The following is a 15,026-nucleotide window of genomic DNA, read 5'->3' on the forward strand; positions in this document are numbered from 1 at the left end:
AAGATAGAAATGATGAAAGAGAGGAAAAGTAAAGATGTTAGCCCTTATTCGTTCGGAGGATATAAACAAAACGAGAATAAGCTAGAACTTCATAGTTCGGATGGGAGCCTCCAAGTGCTAACTTAATTTGGTCTAGCATGTTGATTTATAGTTTGCCAAGAAAGACGACACATAACTCTAACTGTCTACACTAACCATATATAGTTAGCAATACCTAGCTTATTTTGACCTGTCAGGGTTAGGTAATCAGATGGATAGCCGAACTTCCCGAGCTTCCCAAATCGGGTAAGTTTGAAGCTATTCCCGATTTCCACTGGAAAAAAGATGCATCTCAGTCGGCGGTGCGGTGGATCAGTTCGCAAGAGAGGATGGATAGAGCTTTTTTAACTATCTTCCACCTTCTCTCCCTCCAGGGTTGCTCACGCCGTCCGCAGACATCATGTGATGTCTCCACTCCTTCAGCCCGTCCTCACCTCGGCTACGCTTTACCCAAAGCGTTGGACCGAGCTTTTTGCAAAGGCCCATGTATATCGAACTGGAGCCACTGCGTATATTAACCTATTGTCTGAATCGTTGAATAGTCCCTGTTGACATCCTCTTTCACTATACCCAAGAATTGGTTTCTTCTGATAAGCCCACCACAAGAAAATGTCATCAAGCGCATCACCACCTCTCAAAGGTATCCGAGTCCTTGAACTCGCTGGTCTAGCTCCAGGTAAGATAGGAAATGCTATAGTAACAAATTCGATCCGCTGAAGCCCAATTGGGAAATTAAGCAATTCCCAATCTCATCCCCCATCCCATTATCTATGATCGTGGTCAAACTCATATAACATCCCGAACAGGCCCCTTTGCCGGTCTCCTTCTAGCTGATTACGGCGCCTCCGTCCTTCGCATCGACCGCCCACACCCACAAGCACATTCCACTTCCAGCACCCTCCCCCCTCAAACCTCCGATACCCTAACCCGCCACAAAACCTCCATAAGCCTCGATCTCAAATCCCCCGCCTCTAGCGCCGTTCTCCTCTCCCTTCTCCCACACGCAGACGTTCTCATTGACCCATTCCGCCCCGGCGTTCTCGAGAAACTAGGCCTCTCCCCCACTGATGTTCTCCTCAAGAAAAACCCCCGCCTCATCGTTGCCCGCATGACCGGCTTCCGCCGCGATGGCAAATACAAAGACATGGCCGGTCATGACATCAACTATATCGCCGTTTCGGGCGTGTTGGGCATGCTGGGTCGTGCGGGCGAACCACCCTACGCCCCCGGTAATATCATTGGTGACTTTGGCGGCGGAGGAGCTATGTGCTTCCTTGGTATTCTACTTGCGTTGCTGGCGCGCGAACGTACGGGCAAGGGACAGGTTGTCCAGGCGAATATGGTTGATGGCTCTGCATACCTGGCTACTATGCCGAGATTGTCGCAGAAGAAGCCCATATGGGCGGGCCCGCGTGGTTGCAATGTGCTTGATGGCGGATGCCCTTACTACGGCACCTATGAGACGAAGGATGCAGGCAAGTACTTTGCCGTTGGCGCCTTGGAGCCACAGTTCTTTGATGCCCTGTTGAAGGGTTTGGGTTTGAGCAAGCAGGATATCATGTCTGCAGGCTCTAGTGGGAGTCGCGAGGATCCTAGAACGTGGCCTTGTATGCGCGGGGTGTTTACGCAGAGATTCAAGGAGAAGACACGCAAGGAGTGGGAGGATATCTTTGATGAGACAGATGCGTGTGCTACGCCCGTGCTGGAGAATTGGGAGCTGGAGGAGGGCGGGTATGAGCAAAGGTTGGCGGTGGGATTGTCAGAGACGCCGGGCATATCGTATAGGAGTGAGGAGGGGGGTTGGTCGAGTGAGGGACTGAGGCCGAGTCAAGGTGGGGAAGAGACTTTGGCGAGTTGGTTGGGGTGGGCTAGGGGGAAGGAGTTTGATGTTAAGGATGGGGCATTGGTGAAGATTGGGGGTGCGAAGTTGTAGGGATTTTTATTTATTCAATGGTTGTTATAAAGAACTCTTCGAAATACCGGATATATTCTGTTGGAAGAATGCCAAATTTTATTTATTTGGGAATCTTCATTGCATTTGTATATATCCCAGCTTTGATGTCGGTGATTTGATATTCTTCTGATATTGAATCCCTATTACCCCTTACCCCGTACTCTTTCCGAGTCGAAGCAGAAATTGTGTCCTTTACATTATCCTTTACCCGGGATTAGATAAGAGTCCGAATTGTTTCCATCACAGCTCATGTAATTTGTCAAAATTGGATGCTTGTGATATTGGTTGCTGATGCAGCAGATATTGGTTGAATTTACACTTGTGCATATTTCATCTAGTCTGATCAAATTCAAGGTATATTCTTCTGTTTAGAAAGGGGATCAAACTCCCCAGCAATCGCATATCGACTCTTGCGATGGGGCGACTTGACAAGTTACACCACTGATTTACCGTTCAGCTAGATAGGGTTGTTGATAACTGAGTGTCCTTTTCTCCTTTTGCCACATTACTGACCCCTGACCCCTTGCTGCCATTTAAATTAAGTTTGCGGGGTGGGTGAAAAGCCTCAACCGCGAGACATTTTTAAACTTCAGATTAAGCTTGCTATTCTCATGTTTCTCATTCGCAGTTGTTTCAAAAAAATTAATAAATAAATAAATAAATAAAAGATACAAAAAGGTTCTTCAGGAAAGGTTATAGGTAAATTGCAGAGCGCCATTAAGGTTACAAGGACAGGGGAATGAATATATCCCCAGCAGCCGTACTCCGCAAACGGGTTGGTATTGGGCATTTGTCTTAGCCGTTACGTTTTAACCCCTTGGTTGTCCGACCTGGGTGTAAAAGAAACGTACGAGGCGTCATCGGGCGCAGGCCGCTAGTTCACGCAATTTACACCAAAAAAAAAAAAAAAAAAAAAAAAAAAAAAATTAAATATCCCGGGAAAATCCTTGATGGGAACCTGTGATGCAAGCAGGCTTAGCCGTAAAGGAGAAGAAGATTTTGTCTCCTCAGCTTTCCAAGCATGTTATTTATGTGAGTTGGCAGCTAGCCAGTTAGTGCCGTATAGGCAAATATACCTCGTCTCGAACCCAACGAAAGGCACAGATCTCCCCCTTGCCGATGATAACTATCGATAAAGCTGGGGGGGTTTAGTTTTAAATGACGAACCAAGTTGCCCAAAAACAAGATCGCACCTTTATATGACCATTGGGACTTTTCTTGCACATGGAAGCAAGCATTCCACGTCCTATTGAGAGTTTTCAAACAGGGCCAGAGAAGCCCACCTCCAGTTCTTTGCCGTTCTCAATTGGTTATCTTTTCCTTTCCCGGCGTGGGGTCGTCACCGGCCAAGCCGCTCGCCATTTTGCAGCCTAGTTCATTGCCCACCGATATGACATGAAGTTGATCAAAGGATACCCCCACCAGCTGTCATGTCGATGGTCCCGTGCTCGGGCTCGATTCTAATCTTCCCTCCCATACGCGGAGGTCAAATCTGTCTTGCGGCTATCAAAACAATGTCCGAGTGGTTGTAGGGCTAATGGGTGCAGGGAGCGTCATGGCATCATAAGCAGCTATCAGCTCCGACCACTCACAAATGGATTCTTGCATGCGAAGATAGGATACATGCATGGAGTTTCAATTGGAGCTTTTCTCATGGCTTGTTCACGGGCTGATTCCAGGCCTTGCTCGATCAGGCTCGAGGGAGCGAGGAGGCACAGAATTTAGGTTTTATGTATATTTATGTTGTTACGTATGCATCGTTGGGGATAAATAATGCACTGGGTGTCTTCCACGGGCGTCGATCGAGAATCTTATTTTAGTTAATAAGAATAATCATGTATTGAATTAACTTATGAACCCTTGTGTTGTGTGACATCAAGATAGTTCTCAGTTGCCAGCAATTAGGAGAAATATTACTCTTTGCGATCGGTCCACTCACAGGTCACTCCCCAGCAAAATCAGCGTGGGAAATACCTGATTTTGATGCAATCCCTGTTCAACATCAAGACTTTCCCCCATTGTTGATCCTTCGGCCAATTAATTACAACTGAGACCCTCAACTTGTCCTGCAGCGACATTTATTTAATCAATTCAGCGACAGCTACAGTAAAGTCACATTATTCCATAAAGAAAATTCATTGAACTAGGAGATTCCCCTTCTGTAGAAGGCAAATTTGAAATTGTTGAGCTGGAGCGTTAGCATGTGACTGAGATTTATATATAACTACCCAGTTAACTAACCAGTTAGGTATATAAGAAATGTATAAAAGATATCATACATTCTAGAAGCAGTTTGAATAAATATATGGATTTTAGTTTTCTTTTTTCGCTCGCCAAGTTCTCTGCTCCTTGGTCGCATTTGGCTCACTGCCAGGCAGGCTGGCGGAGTCTTTTCTGTGGCCCTTTATCTGTCCGTCTCTGCACCAACAACTCCCCAACTATCTACCTGCCAGTAACACGCTGAGAGTGCTGTCAAGAGAGTGCAAAACGAGTTGTGAGTTGCTTGATTTTAGGTGTGTATTGAAATATACTGGGATTTCCCCCGTGTTGTGCGTTTAATGATTGCATCATTGTGTTTTGTTCTGGTTGCAACAAAGCAGAACAAAACAATCACTCAAATAGTGTTTATGTTTTTGCCACCAGCACAAGTATCAACTTCAACACCTCCCCTGCATTCCACCGTCAACCATACCAGGAGTATTGCAGAGAACTCACACTCTGTGCAATGTGCAGATTTTGTCACTGCTTCTCTGATTCCCTTATCATCACTACAAAACAATCCCCACTGGAAACTACATGTGGAATTGATTGGGTCAAATAACGTCTGAAGCAAAAAGAGAAAAATTTTATCTATAAATAAAATGGCCGACTACCGTTCTCCGACGCTGCAGAATCCGCATCGCAAAGTGCTCCCTTCCGGCAATGCCGGCCTACAATTTCATTCCTCAGGCTCTCCGGCCCCACAGCATCCTCCCCAGCAGGCAGTGAGACCGCAAGCACCTCAAAATCGGGCCCAAGTCGTTTCCTCATATCCTCCAAACCCTATGAGCCCGCAAAAGCAGATGGCCCCCCCTTACCCTCCTCAACTTCCCCAACATCGGCAACAGCAACAACTTCCCCAACATCAGCAGTATCAGCAGCAACACCAGCAACGCATGAATCCTTCTCTCCCCATGCGACGGTCCTCGACTGCGACAAGTTCTACAACGTCGACCGGAGGCAAGGGACATCAGCCTCACGGACACCCTGGCACCCAGGTCGATATCCGACGAAGCTCCTCATCACGCTCCGCCAACACCCCGCTAGGTTACGTTGCGCTCATGCGCAAGCAGAAAGCCACTGTATGGTGCGACCGTGCGCAAACACAAGACCCTCGCGTAGTCGCCCAGAGACGAGCCGCAAAGCAAAGGGCAGCACTGGAAGTTCATGGAGGGGGCGGTCGGAGCGCTACCCTTGGAAGCACTGGGAAGATAAGGCACAATACATCCTCGCGTACGATGGGTTACAACACGGCAACTCTGGTTGGCGCTGGTGTACCTCTCCGATTGAGTGCGAATGAGATTGGCGACGGGGAGGATGACATGGAAAACGACAGGCCTACTTTCCACCGTAGAACAGACAGCGGGCGCAGTTCCACGGGGAGCAATCGCTTTTTCCCCAGTGGGTATCAGCGGCCGCAGCAGGGTCGGTTCAGTACCAGTAGCAATGGTAACACGCCGCCTAATTCGGATGTTGCAGATCGACAGACTGATATTCCTGAACTTGTGGAAACTCCTGCGCCTTTGAACCCAGAGGGTGAGAAGGATTACTTTGCTATGATGACGGCCGCCACCAACGACGTTAATGCTAATGCCAACGTTAACGCCAACAATGTGAATGGTACCCCGACGATGACAACGATTGCTTCAGATCCGGAAACGGCGAATTCAGACACCACCACCAACAAATTCGACCATCCCGGTACTCTACAGAGCTACGGCAGCGAAGAGGAAGACTTCGGCACAGTTACGGAGATGGCAGCACCGAGCGGAGCAGTTCATGCTGCGAACCGAGTGAAGAAGACAGACGACCTTAGGCGTAGGGGTAGCGTGGATGATCGATCTACCAGTATGAGTAGTGTCAGGCTTTTTGTTGCCAATCCGGACTTGAGTGACTGAGTGATGGATTGGGGGCCCGGGCCATGGTTGGGATCCAGAAACTCTTTCAATTTTCTGTGTTTAAATTTGTTCTTTCTTTCTTTTTCCTTTCCTCTTTTGTGTTTTAAGCTACGAATATGTAATTGGAGTTGTAATGAGGAGCTGGGAGTTAGTTACTATCCTTTTTACTTGACCAAGTCAGACTATACACTATACCTCCATTTTTAAACCCCAAATCCCGTGGAATAGGGTTATGCGGTTATGCATATGTTGCATATATGCCCATGACTTCCTAGAAACAATGCGGTCCAGAAAAAGAGATGGGGTAAGGAATTCACGTTTTATCCCTTAGCGGTGGCCTTATTTTCTTTTTTCTTTTTCTTTCTTTTCTTTTGTTCCTTGCCAACATCTTCTCAATTCTTCTATATCCCCCATTAACAAGCAGCTATAGCGCAAAGCTACCACCTTTTCCAGTATTAAGAAGGAGACTCCTTTCGCTTTGTGAACAGATATTTCTTACCCTTAATTATCCCCTGTTCCCCATTTTCCTCCCCTCCCCCTTCTTCAAAATATAGCACTGTCCCAATATATACATATACCCAGAAACGTTGCAGGATGAAAAAACAACATCTTCTATTCTCCTTTTCTGTATCCCCGACACTGAAAGCCTGATATTCAACCTTTCCTGGACTATGGAGCGCTTTTTGCGAGTATCATTATCTGCTTTTATCCAAGGATATGGGTGTCTTGAAATAGATTAATTTGCACATTTTCTTCTTGGGTGCAGTTGTTGCGTTTCCTTGCTCTGCGTAAAGAGGTAGTTCTAGCGCCCTCAGCCGATAAAGATATCGGTCCAGTAATTCTAAGCAATGGTGAATACGTATCAAAGTCCATCTATCTCTTCTGTCCCTCCTGTCCCTCCTGTCCCTCCTGTCCCCCGTTCCCGCGTTCCATATTAATTAGTAGTTTAGAAACCGACTCTGGAGTTGGAGATAACTTTAAGTACTGATATCACGTGATCACGTGACTGCCGCCAATTTGACGCGAAAAAGACGGGTTCATTTAGTTATCGGGATAAAGAGACCGCGACTCTAATTTCAGCCTCAACACCGTCAACTTCTTATTATCATCATCTAATCTCCTCAATTTACTGAACCACAAGCCTTACTGCAGCAAACCAACCAGGGTTGTATTCATGAACAGCAGAGAATGTAAAGTCTCTCATTGCTGCAGCTTTCTTGATTTTCTTGATCGGGTTTGAACTTGGGTGTTTCTTGAAACTTGAGGAGCAGCTCAGTCTTTTCTGTCATTCATCATCTCCCAGGTTATAATTTGATTACAACACTCCCTCACCTTTGCCGCCATCCACTCATATAAGTCTAGAGAGCGTGAAAATCATACTCTATTTGCTGAATATAACCATGGAAGTGAAATCACAGCTAGGCTCTGCCAACCAATCAACATTATCACGAAAGAGGTCATTCAATGAGGTGGATGGTGATGTGCAGACTGTTCGTACAAACAATGGAAGACTCGAATCACACGTGGTGGTACCAAATGGTAGTGTTCAACTGTTGACTACTACTGCTACGGATGTCAAATCTGAGGACATACTTCCCTCCGTGGAAAATCCAGACATCCCCCTACCTACCGTTCCTACAGCCACCAGTACTTCGTCTTCCAACACTTCCGACCTCCAACCTCCCACAAGTACCAATTGGTCTACCGATCCTGTTATACTGTCGCCAATTGCCCCACCTAACAACTATAAACATAACCAAAGCTCACCACCCGTTCCATCTCCGTCTGTTCCGAATAATAAAAAACGAAAGCTGTCCCCTGCCACCAAGCTGGCAAAGGCACAGGAGAAGGAGGCCAAGGAACGGCAGAGGGCAGAGGAGAAGGCAAAGAAGGAGGAAGAGAAGAAGAAGCGGGAGGAAGAACGGAAGAAGAAGGAGGAGGAAAAGGAGGAGGAGCGGAAGAAAAAGGAGGAAAAGAAAAAATCGAAGGATGAAGAGCGGTTAGCCAGGGAGGAGGAGAAGAGGAAGAAGGATGAGGAGAAGATGAAGAAGGAAAGGGTGAGTTTTTGTTACTTGTTTTCCGAAATCCCCTTTTGGTTAAGCTAAGGGCTTTCTTCTTTTCTCGCTTTTCCATTTACTTGCTGACGCTCTGGTTTAAGTCGCAAATGCGTTTGAATGCCTTTTTTGTGAAGCCTGCGATACCCAGCTCTGCAACGGCCGGAAATACCTCTTGCGGAAAGACTATGGGAAATTACAACGTTCAAAATCCAGCCTGCGGTCCGGAGACGGCGAAGGCGGAAAAGAAACCCCTTTCAGACTATGAACAGGAATTCCCTCCGTTTTTCTTGCAGTCTCATGTGAATTTGGCTCCATCACATCGCTTCGACCGAGACTACGATTCCCTGAAACACGCGTGTGAGACTATCGATGCTGCATTTAAGAAGAATGGATTGTCTGAAGAAGAAGAGACACCAGCCCTTAAATATTGCCCCTCAGAAATTTTCAACATGATACCCTATAAACGACGACAAGGCAGGCAAAACTACCCTCCCGTGCGTGAAATACTTATTAAAATGCAAGATTCTGCTTTGAATACCGTTGACTTAACAGGAGATGGGAAATCTCGAAACCCGGCGGATTTGTTGAAGAAAATTCCAATGAAAATTTTGAAGTTCGGAGAAGATGTGAGGCCTCCATATCAAGGCACTTTTACGAAACAACTATCTGAACAGGAGGCTAAGAGGCTGTGTCGGAATCCATTTGGACGAGTTGTTCCGGATTTTAATTATGACTATGATTCGGAAGCTGAATGGGAGGAACCTGAGGAAGGTGAGGACTTGGACTCAGAAGGGGAAGAGGAAGTTAGTGATGATGGCGACGGAGATATGGAGGATTTCTTAGACGATGGTGATGATGATGCTGCGAATGCGAAACGACGGGTTATTATCGGAGATTTAGAGCCGGTGTGCACCGGGATATGCTGGGAGGACGATGGGGAAGTTGACCAGATATTGAAATCATGTCGAATGGAGATTCTATCAGGTAAGCTTTCAACGATTCCCACACGCTCTCCAGAGTTTAAATTGACAACTGGGTTTTTTTTTCTTTTTTCTTTTTTTTTTTTTTTCTATCTAACTGAAATAGACACTTTAAATTTCCCCATCGACCCATTTTCTTCCGAGTATTGGAGTAAACCTGCACCACCATCCCGCTCCCCATTGAAGCACCTAACACACCTCTCCAATAAATCCATTGAACGAGCTGGTGTCAGTGCAAGCTCTTCTCAAAAAGAAATCTCCCAATCCTCCGGATTTCTCCAGGGACCTTCTATTATCCCTTCTTCAGCCTCAGCCTCCTCAACGACACCAGCAACAGCATTTCCTCCAGGCCAATCCACTCTCCCTGGCGCACCACCATCGCATAGACCACGACGTCCTTTTCCACCGGATCAGGTAGCGGAATTCAGGGAAGTCATTGCAGGTAGCAATTTAACGAAAGCGGGATTAGTCGAGGTGTTGAAGAAAAGGTATGTTTCACCTGCGATCAGTCTGTTCTGTCTTGGAAGCACCCTTTGAACTAACGACATAACTCAGATTCCCCAAAGTTTCCAAAGACATCATCAAAGACACGCTTAGCTCCACGGCAAAGAGACTCGGCGAAAAGGAGGCTGATAAGAAGTGGGTTTTGATATGAGCGGGGAAACACAACCACCCCCTTTTTCTGGTTGAGATGAAGTGGAATGAAAATAAAGATGATGAAATGGATGCTTATGTTCGTCGTATTTATACGAAGATTGTTTTGTTATTATAACCCGTCCTTCATTTCTTGCACATAAATACATAGAGCATGGCTTTCTCTTGTATGTAGGTACATGGACAGTACCGTTTCTTTTCACTACATTCATCATCCACTTACTCGTCTCTTCATCCTCCTTCACACATGGCATCATATTCAGCCATGAGGCTACCTACCTACTTGAAGCGTTTCCCGCACAGATTCTTCTTTACTTCGGCACCAAACTCCCCCACGCTCCAAATGACATATATAGATGGATAAGGACATATGGACAGCAAGCTTTATTATCTGAAATGTGTGTATTCTATACAGGAATTATCCATAGTTAACCAGGTGTAGTTACAGTAAAAATAGTTAATATTCCATCAACCCTCTCCTTATCCAACCTCCCCTGGATTTGGGCATTCCAAAACAAATACAGAGACCCCTTCTCACTTCAATAACAAACACTACATACAGTATTATATATATTTCAATGACTATATCTATCCCATATATCTTTACAAAACACATAGAAAAGATACCACTTCATCCCATTTAATTCAAAAACACCTCCAACCCCGCACCCCAAGGTCCTAATATCCAAACGAGAACCGCGTCTTCTCATTATACCACTGTTCTGGTAATGGCTCCGGAAACGGAAACCGTTCACACGGAATTAGACGAAGAGTGTGATATGTCTGCGCCATGAGATCCGATACATCTACTTCACAGAGTTCCCGGTATATAGGATGAGACTCTGCCGTTCTTCTGGTCTCATTTTTCCACCGCGTTGTCATCTCCTTGGTATACGCTGCAAGCGAGCAGTGGTAGGGATACTTCTTCCGATCCTCTTCATCCACGCGGAGCATGTGGTAGTCGTTCGCATCGAACACGGTGAGCATGTGGTGATCTGTAGTGTTGGGAAAACTTGCTCCCTCAGATGTAGACACCCAAGCATTATCCGTGTGTTCGCGGGTATGGGAGGACCATGGTGATATAATTATGCTATCTGCTGCTCCTGTTTTTGCCCTTGTCGTTCCTAATGCGGGCTGAAAGCAGCGGTGTGTTCCACGTTTCCAGACACCTTCAATGTAGCTAGGGAGCGGGATGAAAGATGAAATGTTCGTCTTACAATTCTTGATGTCTGTTTGGCGAATGTGGTGCCACGGTGGGACACCCAAGTAGATAGGGTTGTGGGTTTCTATCCTCTCACAGACCGGGAAGTAATTTTTTCTCTTGAGACAGACAAGTAAATGGTGGGACAGATCTGTTTGCAGGTCCGTTTCAGTGTGGATTTCCTTTCCGGTTGAACGTGATAGGGATGGCGCTGGTGGAAGGGGACAGCGTAATATTCCCCCTTGGAGAACGCTGGAGAGCTCCATATTAATAATCAATGAGCGAAGTTTTGGGCATAGAGCGGGCTGCAGCACTCCTGGATATTGGGGACAGGAGCTTTGGGATGACAGGTTTATGAGCCCAGAACACAATTGGCGGATGCGTAAGCGCAGGTGGGTGAGGTTTGGCAGCAGCTTTGCTATATGTGGACATATGTGTTCGCTACTATTGTAAACTTCAAAGCCTGAGGTGTCAATTTCGAGATTGGTGCATGTTTCTGGCAGAGATGCTAAGAGTGATATTAGAACAGAAGCGGAGAAACCAGGTTCAGCTCTAATTCTATCAATAGCTGTATCGTCATTAACATCAGAATTCTCAGGGTTGATCAATGCCAGTGGCTCATGATTGATCCGCAGAGAAAATGTGTGAAGCATCTGCATATTTCCGGGGATGATTTTGGATAGATTTCTCAATAAACAATCCAGGCCCTGGCAGCCGCGAGCAGTGGAGAGCGGGTCAACTGACGTTATATTCAGCAGCAAGGTCAAAGACTGTATATCGCATGATTTCTTTAAGCTCATTGGTAGCCTTGAGTTACTTAGGAACAGAGAAAGGCTGCGATTCCTCAGTACCACAATGGTATGCAACAGCGTTATGGCCAATGAATACCACTTCTTGCAAACAAGGAGACACGGGAAGAAACTGCTGATTGGTGAATTCATTCGAAAAATCAATAAGATTCTTTTGAGGATCACATCAGTTTTTAGGAGGGCATTGGAGGTGGTGGAGAAAAGGGGATGTGCAGAACCGGGTATGGTTGACATTATTGTTTTTGTTTGGTAGCCCTCTTCTGGATATCTGTAGAGGACAAGCTCACACCCAGTAACTGAGAAACAAGAAGCAAGGGGGGAAATAAACGAATCTGTTTGCATTGTGCACAGTGGCTGTCTTGATATCAGCGCTCGAACATGAGGCGCCGAATCAAAGCCACCCTAGTTATTAGAGGATGGCGGATATTCGAACAGCGAATATACAGCTCTTCTTGCGTCCGTGATCTCTCTGCTGCGAATAGGAAGAATGATGCATACTGCGCATAAAGACAGCAAACAAACTGGGTCGTTGGAAAGAACAAGGAGACGCGGTGTTTGTGTGTGTAGCTTCTTCCTGTAACGGTTGCCAGCTGGGGGAGAAAGAAGCTGGCCGCGATCGAGGAGGAAGAGAAAGAAAGAGAAGCGGCATGTCATAGTCATAAACTATGAAAAATTCGGAAGAGACTGTAGATGGTACTCATATGAAGGTATAGGGCTGAATATCAGATCGTGATGCTTGGTGAATTCTGTTCCTAATTACTCCGTACTGGGAATAGACTAGGGGCAAATATAGCAGCTACATAGCCGGTTAACTGGGTTGTTAGGTCTGTAGAAAGCCTCTTTGAATGAGTTAACTAGCGTACATGTCTTCGAGTTGAAAGACGTATCATTGCCAGCCTTGTTACCAATGCTGATATATGCAATCTGCAGCCAGCAGAGAAATCCGGAAGAGATATGAGCACTCATGAATTGAAAATCATCAACGGTGTCCGTAGAACACCCAAACTGTCCATCCTTTTGCCACATGTTCCCCAGTCTCTGGCTAATATATTGGATAGATAAAAACATAAAGAAATCCTGATAAATGATTTTCCAACGGAAAATCAAAAGAGCCACGAGATCAGACCAGCAAGCCAATTCTGTATGTTACCATGCCATGCAGCTATCTTCATTTGCCTTAATTGCCACAAGTCAGGTTCCTCAAACAACACCGAAGATAATCAAGAAATATTGAGAGAAAACAAGAAGCCAGCGATGCAGGAGAGCGGGCAAGCTGCAACTGGAACTGGGAACTGGGATCCCCTTTCACCGACCAAAACACAGCGAAAGATGGGGTTGATTAGATCGAGCAGCAATGAGGAGGGGAGGACAACAGCAGCACCAACAGCAGCATGAAATAAAAACTCCTCAATAACAATACCCAGTCCTGCTGAGTTCAGCTGCGATGGATAGTTATAGTGGAGATGCTAATATCTCATCGGCCACTCTCCAACCAATACGGCTGTTGAGAGTGCGGATGACACGTGAGAATGGGGCGAGAAAGATAGTCTGAAGGCGATAAACATGACCATTCGAGCTGGCTGACTCACTGCCCTTGTTCCGTGTTTGAGCTGGCTGCTTGGTGGATGTGTTGTGCTTCGTCTGTGGCTGTTGTTCTGCCTCTGCTTCTGTTTCTGTCTGTCCCACTCCGCTCACTGGTAGGGCGTTAGATCTGGGCGATGTTTCGTCGACAGACTCGACCCAGCTGAGGTTTGCGGGCTCCCGTTAGTGTTGGAGAGCAGAGAGACCGTAAGTATCCAGCTGGCATGAATGGATGATGCATCCATCATTTTCTTGGATTAAAAAAAATAATCTTCTTTTATCGAATTTTCATTCGCTGCTGTTGCGAATATTCAACTTATTCCGTCCTTCGAAAGGACATCCCTCGTCACACTCCTTATTGCAAGAGCAGAATTAAATATAAAAGATGTCGTTAGGCATTAAAATCTACCAACTATATCCTCCCTTATCCGCCAGCCTAACACCCCAGTCCGACAGCCCAGCAGCCCGGGAGAGAAAACTCATCAATCCTCCGTCAGAACTTAACCCAACTTTTATTAAACCGAATGGATTGGGTCGGGAGCCCAATGGGCGGACAGAGAAACCACATGCAAATGATGCAAGGGTGTCCAGCAAATGCATTAAATGCATGCAGTGCCAGCTCATCAGAGTCGAAGCAAGCAACCTAGTGCACCGCCGTGCTCGTCTGTGATTCGACGGCAGACCTGCATTTCATAACCATCCAGCCATTTCTGACCCCTCCATTCCTCTTCGAGTCGGACTTTCTGCTTTTATTTTGCGGCTTGCAGAATGTATTTCTGCGTTTATTCTCTCTCTCTCTCTCTCGCTCTCTCATTTTTTTTTTTTTTTTTTTTTTTCCCTTCCTTTTAGCTGGTCGGTTTGGAGAGGAAAGAGACGAGAAAGGGGGAGAAAACTAAAATAATACACGTCTCATCGGATATTTATTTAGAAATGGTCTAGAAATATTATTTTCTACTAACCAACATCTGACGAACCCTCCCACCTCAATTCATTCAGATAATTAATTACTTTCCTGAACAAGCATAATTGTCAACCTAAATACTTTCTACCCTAACTACCCCCGGTTACCTATTCGTAACGAGTCGGACCCCCCCGATAAGAGGGAGAGGGTATCCGTCTTAATATCATATTTGGCCTTGCCTTGCCTTTCCCTTTCCTGTCTTAGCATATCTGCCCTAAGGTAACTGAGTTCACTCTTTGCAAACTCCATAATAGCACTGGACCAACGACGTGGCAGAGTTTTGGATCTGCAGTTGAACATCACACATCCCTTGGCCGTCTCGAGTCTCGACTAAACCCTCTTTCATTCACCCGAGTCCTGCAGGACGACATAAACAGAACCGGTAAGGGAGATCAAGCATGCACAGAGAGATAGAGAGAGGGAGGGAGAGATGAAGAGACAGACATAAGGTTTTTGGTGGTGATATACTTTGTAAGAGATAGGATGTTGGCAAGAAGTATTTTTGCAATGCGTAAACAAAATAAATAAATAAATAAATAAATAATAAGCCCCAGTCCAATATTTTAACGTTTCTGTTCTCTGATTTATCCCTTTAGCACATTTTTCTTTGCATTAACCCATCTTTGAATCTCT

General features: G+C 45.9%; 5 protein-coding genes across 5 annotated transcripts; 4 read left to right on the forward strand and 1 right to left on the reverse strand.

The window, feature by feature from the left end:
* Window positions 1-648: 648 nt before the first annotated feature.
* Window positions 649-1,972, forward strand: PAAG_04266 (alpha-methylacyl-CoA racemase; the record flags this gene model as incomplete). The annotated part of the gene is made up of 2 exons (XM_002793948.1): window positions 649-715; window positions 846-1,972. 2 exons carry the CDS (start codon window positions 649-651, stop codon window positions 1,970-1,972), a joined length of 1,194 nt encoding a protein of 397 aa, XP_002793994.1.
* A 2,882-nt stretch (window positions 1,973-4,854) lies between these two features.
* Window positions 4,855-6,150, forward strand: PAAG_04268 (hypothetical protein; the record flags this gene model as incomplete). The annotated part of the gene is made up of 1 exon (XM_002793950.2): window positions 4,855-6,150. One exon carries the CDS (start codon window positions 4,855-4,857, stop codon window positions 6,148-6,150), a length of 1,296 nt encoding a protein of 431 aa, XP_002793996.1.
* Window positions 6,151-7,550: 1,400 nt separating this feature from the next.
* Window positions 7,551-9,842, forward strand: PAAG_04269 (hypothetical protein; the record flags this gene model as incomplete). Its single annotated transcript, XM_002793951.1, has 4 exons — window positions 7,551-8,207; window positions 8,309-9,191; window positions 9,294-9,675; window positions 9,743-9,842. The coding sequence occupies 4 exons, from the start codon at window positions 7,551-7,553 to the stop codon at window positions 9,840-9,842; spliced, it is 2,022 nt and encodes a 673-aa protein (XP_002793997.1).
* A 677-nt stretch (window positions 9,843-10,519) lies between these two features.
* Window positions 10,520-12,085, reverse strand: PAAG_04270 (hypothetical protein; the record flags this gene model as incomplete). Its single annotated transcript, XM_002793952.2, has 1 exon — window positions 10,520-12,085. The coding sequence occupies one exon, from the start codon at window positions 12,083-12,085 to the stop codon at window positions 10,520-10,522; it is 1,566 nt and encodes a 521-aa protein (XP_002793998.2).
* Window positions 12,086-13,817: 1,732 nt separating this feature from the next.
* On the forward strand, window positions 13,818-14,102 carry PAAG_04271 (hypothetical protein; the record flags this gene model as incomplete). Its single annotated transcript, XM_015845224.1, has 1 exon — window positions 13,818-14,102. One exon carries the CDS (start codon window positions 13,818-13,820, stop codon window positions 14,100-14,102), a length of 285 nt encoding a protein of 94 aa, XP_015699450.1.
* Between the last annotated feature and the right edge of the window lie 924 nt (window positions 14,103-15,026).

The sequence above is a fragment of the Paracoccidioides lutzii genome, assembly GCF_000150705.2.
Source record: "Paracoccidioides lutzii Pb01 unplaced genomic scaffold supercont2.10, whole genome shotgun sequence".
NCBI classification, from domain to species: Eukaryota; Fungi; Ascomycota; class Eurotiomycetes; order Onygenales; family Ajellomycetaceae; genus Paracoccidioides; species Paracoccidioides lutzii.